The 10980-nt window shown below is 36.2% G+C and overlaps 1 protein-coding gene and 1 long non-coding RNA gene across 2 annotated transcripts in view; one reads left to right on the top strand and one right to left on the bottom strand.

Annotated features, from left to right (window-relative positions):
* The first annotated feature begins 2230 nt into the window (after nt 1-2230).
* The window catches only part of LOC102809359 (phosducin-like protein 3), a 43763-nt gene continuing 35013 nt past the window's right edge, over nt 2231-10980 (top strand). The window contains exons 1-2 of the mRNA XM_085499832.1: nt 2231-2321; nt 7465-7589. Of these exons, the coding sequence (XP_085355958.1) occupies nt 2250-2321; nt 7465-7589 (197 nt within the window). The 5' untranslated portion in view covers nt 2231-2249. The remainder of the gene's footprint in view (nt 2322-7464; nt 7590-10980) is intronic.
* LOC146750460 (uncharacterized) lies at nt 5717-6417 on the bottom strand. Its single transcript, XR_014931143.1, has 2 exons — nt 6244-6417; nt 5717-5992 (listed from the first exon to the last, which is right to left on the bottom strand). It is a non-coding gene; the product is annotated as an uncharacterized LOC146750460 (long non-coding RNA).

Here is a 10980-nt window from a genome sequence, read left to right as displayed (position 1 = left end):
AAGCCTAAACACTTTACCATGAGATTTTAATTTTACCAAGATTAAGAACTGCATACTAGTATTTGATTAAGGCAGAAGCTTACTCATAAATGAAAAATACCCAGAGCGTATTCATTTTGTAATAAATTGTACTCCAATGCAATATAAATGACGAGACAATAATGGTTATATTTTAAATTAGTGGATAGTTGCCATTTTGTATCAGTATTATATAGCGCCTTTACCATAGGCTCCTATGGAGATATAATGCCATATCGTGAATTGTAGGCTGGTGACGTATAAGCTGAAAAATCATATATTGGTAATGGTGGGGTACTATTTGTTGTTTTGAATTATTTCAAAAACCTACAATTTAAACAATGTGCTCTATTGTATTGTTCTAAAAATAGTTATTTTTGAAAACAAAAATAAATTTCTCAAAAAACATCACTGTAACGCACACAACAATGCTATTTTATTGTACCATGGGACAAAGGATTTGACATAATAAATCAACTGAATGAACACTGTCACGCGAGTTGTGATCAACTTTCTCAAAAATTATGAGTAGGTTATTACCTTAACACTGTATGTGTTTATATACGTGTTTTCATGGTAAGAAAGGCGTTAATTTGTCCTCGACAACAAGGTGAGAACGTGATGTCAAGTGTGATGTTACCACACCCAAATACACTAGTCAGGGTATCAGGCAACACATATATTGTTACGACGATAAATATATAGTCTAGAAGCTAAAATAGCAAAACTTAGCAAGGAATGTGACTAAGATTATACAGAACTATGGTGACACGCCGAAAGACACAGGAAATAACAATTTCTACACTGGCGTATATTTCCACGAACATTGTTCATTTCATTCATTGATTGCATTGCAGTAAACAAATGTTTCCTCTGGACAATAGGTTTACGTGATCGACGCTGGGTGGAAGTGCTAATGTACTCATGCGGGTAGAAGTGAATGAAACGATTGTTTAGAAGTGTTACTTTCCAAATTAATGAAATTGCACTATTTGTTTTGTCTTCGCTTTATTGGCCAATCATGATCTTATTATGTAAAAATGCCAGTCACTAAATGAAAGGCATGTTGTTTTACACAATGGGCCTAGAAGACTAGAGTTAGACGATATAAAATTACTTCAGATGGCATATTTATCGTTTGTAAATATATATAAAATCATGCTAAATATGAACAAAAAATGAAAACAGAGTGTCAATTTGAGAACACATATCCCCGTGAGAGATATGAAAATGGAAATAATATAACCAACCGTAGATCTTTTTACAAAAGTCATATATGGAAATTTACAATTCCAAGAACACCAAACAAACAACCGATAAGAATTGACAGAAAAAAAAACGGAAGCATAAAGGAATGAGAACCATACAATCACAGCTTGAGACAGGAAAGTCATGGGAAATGAGAAGACGGAAAGTCAAGCTGTTATCATTCGTGTCAACACTGGGACAAATGGTCTGGCGTACTTTGGTATGGACATATAAGAAACGACGATGACGTCAATGTATTTATTAATGTAATTTATATTGACTGTTTCGTGATTGCCTCATTATAATTATTTTTTAAAGTCTTTCTCAAATGCAGACCATGCGTTCTTTGATGTGGGTGTTCCATGAAAGAGGCGATAACAGACATACACACTCGATGTGTAGAAACTATCCACACAAAGTTAAACTCAATACGTGTAACCATCGACAAGTACCAGTAGTATTTAACTCCAGAAATAAAATATTTCATGTAAATTACAGAGGTCATTGGCAAATATGTGCACACATGATAACGGAATCAATCGAGGAAAACAAATTTCAATCATAACGGTAATACTTATTGACATAAGAACACAATCCACACAACAAAAAACGAGTCACGTCTGATAATCGAACACAATATCTCATGAGTACAACAAACACAAATTTCACACAACCCACACACAACAAAAAACGAATCGCGTCTGATAATCGAACAATATGTCCCATCGATAAGTACAACAAAAACAAATTTCACACAATCCACACCATGACAACAGAAAACGAGTCAGGTCTGATAATCAAACGAAATATGTCATGAGTACAACAAAAACATATTTCACACAATCCACACAACAGAAAACGAGTCCCCTCTGATGTTAGGTACAACAAACATGTACGATCATGCCTGCAAACGACGGGTTCGAATACCATAAAAACAAAAGAATTCCGGGGGTGAACACTAGACGGAGCTTGGACAAACCAAAATGGCGACGCAAGACGAAGTGTCAGTAGATCGTGCTAATGAAATATTGGAAGACGAAGCACTGGAAGAGGAGGTAAATTCTGACAATTTTGTTACCCGTATACTTCTAGAAGTTTACTTGGTAGTTATATATTATCACCGATCATTGGAAGGGCGTAGTTTTCTTACGAATGTGATCATAGCAACCGGACAACGTTGAAAGGTGTAAACAACGCTGTCCTAACAAGAAACATAAACGGCGGCGACATAACGAAACGGAATGTGGGAAAAATACCTCATCTTTAGCAAAAGAATTTGTGCCAATCACATACAGATTAACCTTATTTGTGATTTTTCACGCAATTTGTGTGAGATTTTCATTCATTCGCTGGATATCATTAATTGTCGTCGGTATGTCACGATCGTTACTTTACTGCCAGACACAAATTATTATTCAACCACTATTTAATACTGTGTCAATCCATTGAATACGAGAGAAGTCGGCCAATCGCCAAGTCGGCCTGCAGGAGAAGTCGGCCAGTCACCAAGTCGGCCGGGCGGAGAAGTCGGCCACTTCAACTCTACTAATAGGCAGGGAGACTGTACAAATCTATGTTCGTAAGCTACAGAGCAAATTGCTGAGTTCATATAGGCTTCCTACTATAATAGTACAACCACTGCATGTAGGGCTGTTGGGTACCAGGCGACCCCTACATCACAGCATTCGACAAGCAAAAATATTGACCATTCGCCGATACATGGCAGTTTTGGGACTCATTCAGGGTGATCGCATTGAAATACTTATTAGAAACTTTTGACAGATATTTGTTACTCATACGTTATCATTGGATCTTCATTTTTTTAAAACGAAATCTTGCAGTGACACACATGTGTGCCATGAATAATAAACAATACGAACCTGTAGTTGAGAGAACGTGCCGGCGGCCATATTGTTACGTGGATAGCCTGGCTTTACCACCCTTTTCACGGGGGTGGCAATGTGTCGGTGCATGGTGATTACTAGAACAATGTTTGATTTTCTCTTTCAGTAAAACCTTATGGCAAAACGGAAGTTCAGTGAGGGAAGATTACCTGTAAGGTCATAGTTATTTAGCCAGAAAGAACTAATTATGTTTTGTGCATAAAATATAAGTCTTTTCGTTTTGCACAGAATACATAACAATGACAATGATTTATCTAAAAGGAGCAAATAATGTCGTGTTTAATCACAACTATACTCATTGTCTAAACTGTTAATATTTGAACTTGCCGAGGGTGCGAAAGTGTGAAGTTATGCATCACAATGGAAGTGCTTGAACTGCGTATTTGAACTGCTACCCGTGATGTGCGCTACTTTCATAGTTGTTATGTAAGTTCACGTCAACTCAACTGTTTGAACTGCCGTATGATTTTATGAAATGATGTACATTAGAAAACGTCATTTGTTGCCATTTATTATACACATCAATTATATTCATTTTAACGTGAACAAAAAAATGTATTTGCCGTCTTCGTTACGTATAATGTACGTTTAATCATGGAACTATTTTTTAGATCCATGGTTTAATAAATGGCAACTAACAACGTTTTCTAAGTACATGTACGGTGTTTCATAAAATAGATGTATTTTTCTTCCAAAATGTTAAGCGATTATTGCTGGATTACAATGCTTTGTCTTAGGTACTACATCCAAACAAGTGATATGAACTTACAGTCATCTCGCCGCCAACTGACACATCATGTGGAAATGGAGAGACGTTGGCTGGAGTCTAGACTACGGATCACAGATACTTATTTATTTCTGTTTTTTACGGATGTTGGATGACAATTATTTATAAAATCAAACTGGAAACATTTTAAAGTCAAGCATTCCATAGTTTATTTCCAAACAGTTAAAATACATCACATAAAAGTAGCCTAGTTCCGTTGCCAGAAAATGCCAATAAAAAAACTAGAGACGTTTCAAAGTGATAGAATTATTCAAAATAGTTTATTTAGAACAACGAAAAATATATAACGTAAACGTAACTGATATTACAACAAAAATCTAAATAGTCAAAACCTGAAATACACATTACATATTATAAATGCTAATGGAATTTCGATAAGATATATAACATAGACGTAGAGAAATTTATTAGTCGCGATGATAAACGAAAGTAAACGGCACTGAAAAAAAAAACACTAGAGAAATTTATTAGTCAGCATTTAAGTTTATTTTAAAACATGAAAAGTACATAACATAAAGGTAATCGAGTTGCGATGATAAACGAAAGTAAACGGCGCTGAAAAAAAAAAACACTAGAGAAATTTATTAGTCAGCATTTAAGTTTATTTTAAAACATGAAAAGTACATAACATAAAGGTAATCGAGTTGCGATGATAAACGAAAGTAAACGGCGCTGAAAAAAAACACTAGAGAAATTTATTAGTCAGCATTTAAGTTTATTTTAAAACATGAAAAGTACATAACATAAAGGTAATCGAGTTGCGATGATAAACGATATGGCCGTAAGAGCAACGCATTATCAAGTCGGCAAGTTCAAATATTAACAGCTAGTACAATGGAAAAATGGTTAAGTGGTGTCACAATTACAACAATTCTGGAGGTATAATGAAACACTTAAACACATCCAACTATTGTTTGATCTGTTAATGGAGGATCGAACCAGTCCTATGGATAAGATATATTTTACGTCCAGATTTTACGCCACCACCGGCACTTAGAATAAATATTCACGTCTCTGACGTCATACAGACCTGGATTTGAACCTGTCATTTTATTGTGTTTGACCATGGAGGTATCTCTTTTCTACCTCCATGGTTTGACTGTATACCATTGCGCTGCAGACGCTGTAAACATCTCGAAAAGTGTTCTATATGTAAGTTACACAGGGAATGTATCAGGTATGGTTGATCGACGTTCAATATGAAGCCTTCAAATAAACATTACATAAAGGACAAAATAAACTGTGCTTACGGTACTTACATGGTAATTATAATTTAGCGCACTTGATAATTTTAGTTTATGTACGACCATGGAGGTAGAAAAGAGAAGGAGTCCTTCTCTTTTCTACCTCCATGGTACGACGAAATGTCGGCAATTTAGGGAAAAAATGTATGTGCGGTGAACAGAGATATACCATGGAGATTTATATTTTGAAATCCGTACTTGACGTTCGATAAATATTTTGTATATACTCAACGCCTACGAATGTAGTCTGTACCTTAAAGACCGATTAGTCATTCAAATACAAAAAATGGATTTCCCCGTGGTTAATAAATACGAAGCATAGTCCGATTATCCGTGGCCTTTGGACACCTTCAATAGCAGTGTAATCTTTGTCGGTGTTTTTATAATAAAAGAAACGCAATTTGTCTGTAAAAACATCGGCAGTTATCACCTTGGACAATAGATGTTAATCGGGTCGGTGTGATGCTTGCTGACATACATCCTGTGGGGTCATGTACTTGGCATACACAAAATAATAGCGCTCAAATGTTGCTCAATCTTTATTAAATAGAATAACAGACTAAATCAGACGGGTATGAACCGGACTTTGGTTTTACAATACAATGTACATTGGATGTTCATTTATTTAGCTCCATGATTGAACAATGTGCTTTGCGGTACGACGCAGGTTACTGTCAGAGTGGACTGCCGCTAAAGCTCGTCAAAAACACAACACAACTGAATCTTTATTAAACACAAACAAGAAAAACATTTTCAGTCCGATGCATTCACTCTGAAATCCCTTCAGTACTCTGTAAATAGAAAGACATGTTATTCACTAACTGTCAATTAAGTTTAGTTTATTCAAGACACAATCGCGTCTCCTGGGAGACGGATATGGTTAAAATAACAATTAAATACATTGAATTCCTAGTCTGTAATGTAATAGCTGACTTCTCACTTACTCACAATTTTTTAATAGTACGTGACGCACGAAAACACATTTTCCGTAATCAAAGTGTACGAACGCAATCTGTACTGTAAAAACCGACTTCTGACTTACGTCTATACTGTACTGGCCAACTTCTCACTTTCGTACTTGACACATGAAAAACAATGTTTGTAGTCATTATGTACGAACGAAGTCTGTACCGAAATGGCCGACTCCTCACTTTTGTACTTGACGCACGAAAACATATTTGTAGTCAATATGTACGAGCGTAGTAAGTACCATGTCCAGTAATGATCGACTTTTCGAGAAAAAAAATGTAAATATGTTTGAACGTAGTATGTACGTAATGACCGACTTCTCCGATGTTTCACTGGCCGACTTCTCCGATGCTCACTGGCCGACTTCTCGCACTGGCCGACTTCTCCGTTGTTTTGCTGGCCGACTTCTCCTGCTGGCCGACTTCTCTTGTTACCAATCCATTATGTTCCTATACACTGTGCACACTATTTCTACTCTATAGAAAATCTCACTAATCGTCATACCCCTCCCCACCAATTTTTTTTAAGGTCAGTCATGCAGTCACTTGAGCCTTTAGAACTTCAAATTTAATAAATTCATCAATTTGGCAAATCTCCATTGATCTTGTCAATGACTTGATTATTGTATTTTTGTAGGATGAGGTGGACAAGTTGGTAACGAGTCACAGTGATTTGCAAACATTCATGCACGTATTTCACATAGCCATGGTTTGTGATGAACGCTTGTAGTTGAATAGCTTGGCATTCCCCATATCATTAGCTACTCAATACACTAGTATACTCAATAATTTTACAGCAGTTCTGAGAATCATTCGGTTTGCAAGATGGTTTGCAACTTTGCAAAACACATTATTTTTCGTCTAATCTAGACTTGACGGAACCATTCTACTGACAAGTGGACAATTTAGATCATTCCATTATCATACTTGTTAAAAGGGTACGGCATAGTTTTTTCAAAGTGATACGTGTCTGTTAAAATATACAAACAGGTTATTTTAATATTGCGTTTTAATATTCATCGAATAAGATACAATGGAAATGCACAAGAAATAAAGAAAAGTTATTAAATACAAACATTAGATTTGCAAATCATTATGTTGAACACCATGTGAGTAATCTTGCTAACTGACTGAATAATCCTTATAACCGCTGTTATGCAACTGTTACTGACCATTGCTATAAATGGCACAAAAATAGAACAATGATCTGTTTGTGTGAGTGTGCCCCTTGGTTGGTTAGTAATGATGTGCATGCAATGTCATATTCAAATTTTTTTATTTTTATACACTTTCAGAAACTCCTTGAAGAGCTTGAGAATGAAGAGTTGCCAGGCTATATCCGTGAAAAGAGAATGGCAGAACTTAAACAACAAGTACAGGATCTGCATATGCTGAAAGACAAGCAATATGGTGTTTACACGTAAGTAAGAGGGCGGTGCACATTTTGTTGGTTTGGTGTGATGTGTACATGATTTTATATGGTCACAGGTGTTTACACACAAGTATGAAAACAGTGCACATTTTGTTGGTTTGGTGTGGTTTGTACATGAGTTTATATGGTCACAGGTGTTTACACGCAAGTATGAAAACAGTGCACATTTTGTTGGTTTGGTGTGGTTTGTACATGAGTTTATATGGTCACAGGTGTTTACACGCAAGTATGAAAACAGTGCACATTTTGTTGGTTTGGTGTGATTTGTACATGAATTTATATGGTCACAGGTGTTTACACGCAAGTATGAAAACAGTGCACATTTTGTTGGTTTGGTGTGGTTTGTACATGAGTTTATATGGTCACAGGTGTTTACACGCAAGTATGAAAACAGTGCACATTTTGTTGGTTTGGTGTGATTTATACATGAGTTTATATGGTCACAGGTGTTTACATGCAAGTATGAAAACAGTGCACATTTTGTTGGTTTGGTGTGGTTTGTACATGAGTTTATATGGTCACAGGTGTTTACACGCAAGTATGAAAACAGTGCACATTTTGTTGGTTTGGTGTGATTTATACATGAGTTTATATGGTCACAGGTGTTTACACGCAAGTATGAAAACAGTGCACATTTTGTTGGTTTGGTGTGGTTTGTACATGAGTTTATATGGTCACAGGTGTTTACACGCAAGTATGAAAACAATGCACATTTTGTTGGTTTGGTGTGATTTATACATGAGTTTATATGGTCACAGGTGTTTACACGCAAGTATGAAAACAGTGCACATTTTGTTGGTTTGGTGTGGTTTGTACATGAGTTTATATGGTCACAGGTGTTTACACGCAAGTATGAAAACAGTGCACATTTTGTTGGTTTAGTGTGGTTTGTACATGAGTTTATATGGTCACAGGTGTTTACACGCAAGTATGAAAACAGTGCACATTTTGTTGGTTTGGTGTGATTTGTACATGAGTTTATATGGTCACAGGTGTTTACACGCAAGTATGAAAACAGTGCACATTTTGTTGGTTTGGTGTGGTTTGTACATGAGTTTATATGGTCACAGGTGTTTACATGCAAGTATGAAAACAATGCACATTTTGTTGGTTTGGTGTGGTTTGTACATGAGTTTATATGGTCACAGGTGTTTACACGCAAGTATGAAAACAGTGCACATTTTGTTGGTTTGGTGTGGTTTGTACATGAGTTTATATGGTCACAGGTGTTTACACGCAAGTATGAAAACAATGCACATTTTGTTGGTTTGGTGTGATTTATACATGAGTTTATATGGTCACAGGTGTTTACACGCAAGTATGAAAACAGTGCACATTTTGTTGGTTTGGTGTGGTTTGTACATGAGTTTATATGGTCACAGGTGTTTACACGCAAGTATGAAAACAGTGCACATTTTGTTGGTTTAGTGTGGTTTGTACATGAGTTTATATGGTCACAGGTGTTTACACGCAAGTATGAAAACAGTGCACATTTTGTTGGTTTGGTGTGATTTGTACATGAGTTTATATGGTCACAGGTGTTTACACGCAAGTATGAAAACAGTGCACATTTTGTTGGTTTGGTGTGGTTTGTACATGAGTTTATATGGTCACAGGTGTTTACACGCAAGTATGAAAACAATGCACATTTTGTTGGTTTGGTGTGGTTTGTACATGAGTTTATATGGTCACAGGTGTTTACACGCAAGTATGAAAACAGTGCACATTTTGTTGGTTTGGTGTGATTTGTACATGAGTTTATATGGTCACAGGTGTTTACACGCAAGTATGAAAACAGTGCACATTTTGTTGGTTTGGTGTGATTTGTACATGAGTTTATATGGTCACAGGTGTTTACACGCAAGTATGAAAACAGTGCACATTTTGTTGGTTTGGTGTGATTTGTACATGAGTTTATATGGTCACAGGTGTTTACACGCAAGTATGAAAACAATGCACATTTTGTTGGTTTGGTGTAATTTATACATGAGTTTATATGGTCACAGGTGTTTACACGCAAGTATGAAAACAGTGCACATTTTGTTGGTTTGGTGTGATTTGTACATGAGTTTATATGGTCACAGGTGTTTACACGCAAGTATGAAAACAATGCACATTTTGTTGGTTTGGTGTGATTTGTACATGAGTTTATATGGTCACAGGTGTTTACACGCAAGTATGAAAACAGTGCACATTTTGTTGGTTTGGTGTGATTTGTACATGAGTTTATATGGTCACAGGTGTTTACACGCAAGTATGAAAACTGCACATTTTGTTGGTTTGGTGTGGTTTGTACATGAGTTTATATGGTCACAGGTGTTTACACGCAAGTATGAAAACAGTGCACATTTTGTTGGTTTGGTGTGATTTATACATGAGTTTATATGGTCACAGGTGTTTACACGCAAGTATAAAAACAGTGCGCATTTTGTTGGTTTGGTGTGGTTTGTACATGAGTTTATATGGTCACAAGTGTTTACACGCAAGTATGAAACAGTGCACATTTTGTTGGTTTGGTGTGGTTTGTACATGAGTTTATATGGTCACAGGTGTTTACACGCAAGTATGAAAACAATGCACATTTTGTTGGTTTGGTGTGATTTATACATGAGTTTATATGGTCACAGGTGTTTACACGCAAGTATGAAAACAATGCACATTTTGTTGGTTTGGTGTGATTTATACATGAGTTTATATGGTCACAGGTGTTTACACACAAGTATGAAAACAGTGCACATTTTGTTGGTTTGGTGTGATTTGTACATGAGTTTATATGGTCACAGGTGTTTACACACAAGTATGAAAACAGTGCACATTTTGTTGGTTTGGTGTGATTTGTACATGAGTTTATATGGTCACAGGTGTTTACACGCAAGTATGAAAGCAGTGCACATTTTGTTGGTTTGGTGTGATTTGTACATGAGTTTATATGGTCACAGGTGTTTACACGCAAGTATGAAAACTGCACATTTTGTTGGTTTGGTGTGGTTTGTACATGAGTTTATATGGTCACAGGTGTTTACACGCAAGTATGAAAACAGTGCACATTTTGTTGGTTTGGTGTGATTTATACATGAGTTTATATGGTCACAGGTGTTTACACGCAAGTATGAAAACAGTGCACATTTTGTTGGTTTGGTGTGATTTGTACATGAGTTTATATGGTCACAGGTGTTTACACGCAAGTATGAAAACAGTGCACATTTTGTTGGTTTGGTGTGATTTGTACATGAGTTTATATGGTCACAGGTGTTTACACGCAAGTATGAAAACAGTGCACATTTTGTTGGTTTGGTGTGGTTTGTACATGAGTTTATATGGTCACAGGTGTTTACACGCAAGTATGAAAACAATGCACATTTTGTTGGTTTGGTGTGAT

This window comes from Saccoglossus kowalevskii, chromosome 1 (assembly GCF_978046115.1).
Source record: "Saccoglossus kowalevskii chromosome 1, keSacKowa6.1, whole genome shotgun sequence".
Classification (NCBI taxonomy): Eukaryota; Metazoa; Hemichordata; class Enteropneusta; family Harrimaniidae; genus Saccoglossus; species Saccoglossus kowalevskii.
Note: the sequence above shows the minus strand (reverse complement) of the source record. Positions and strands in the feature narration are given on the sequence as shown.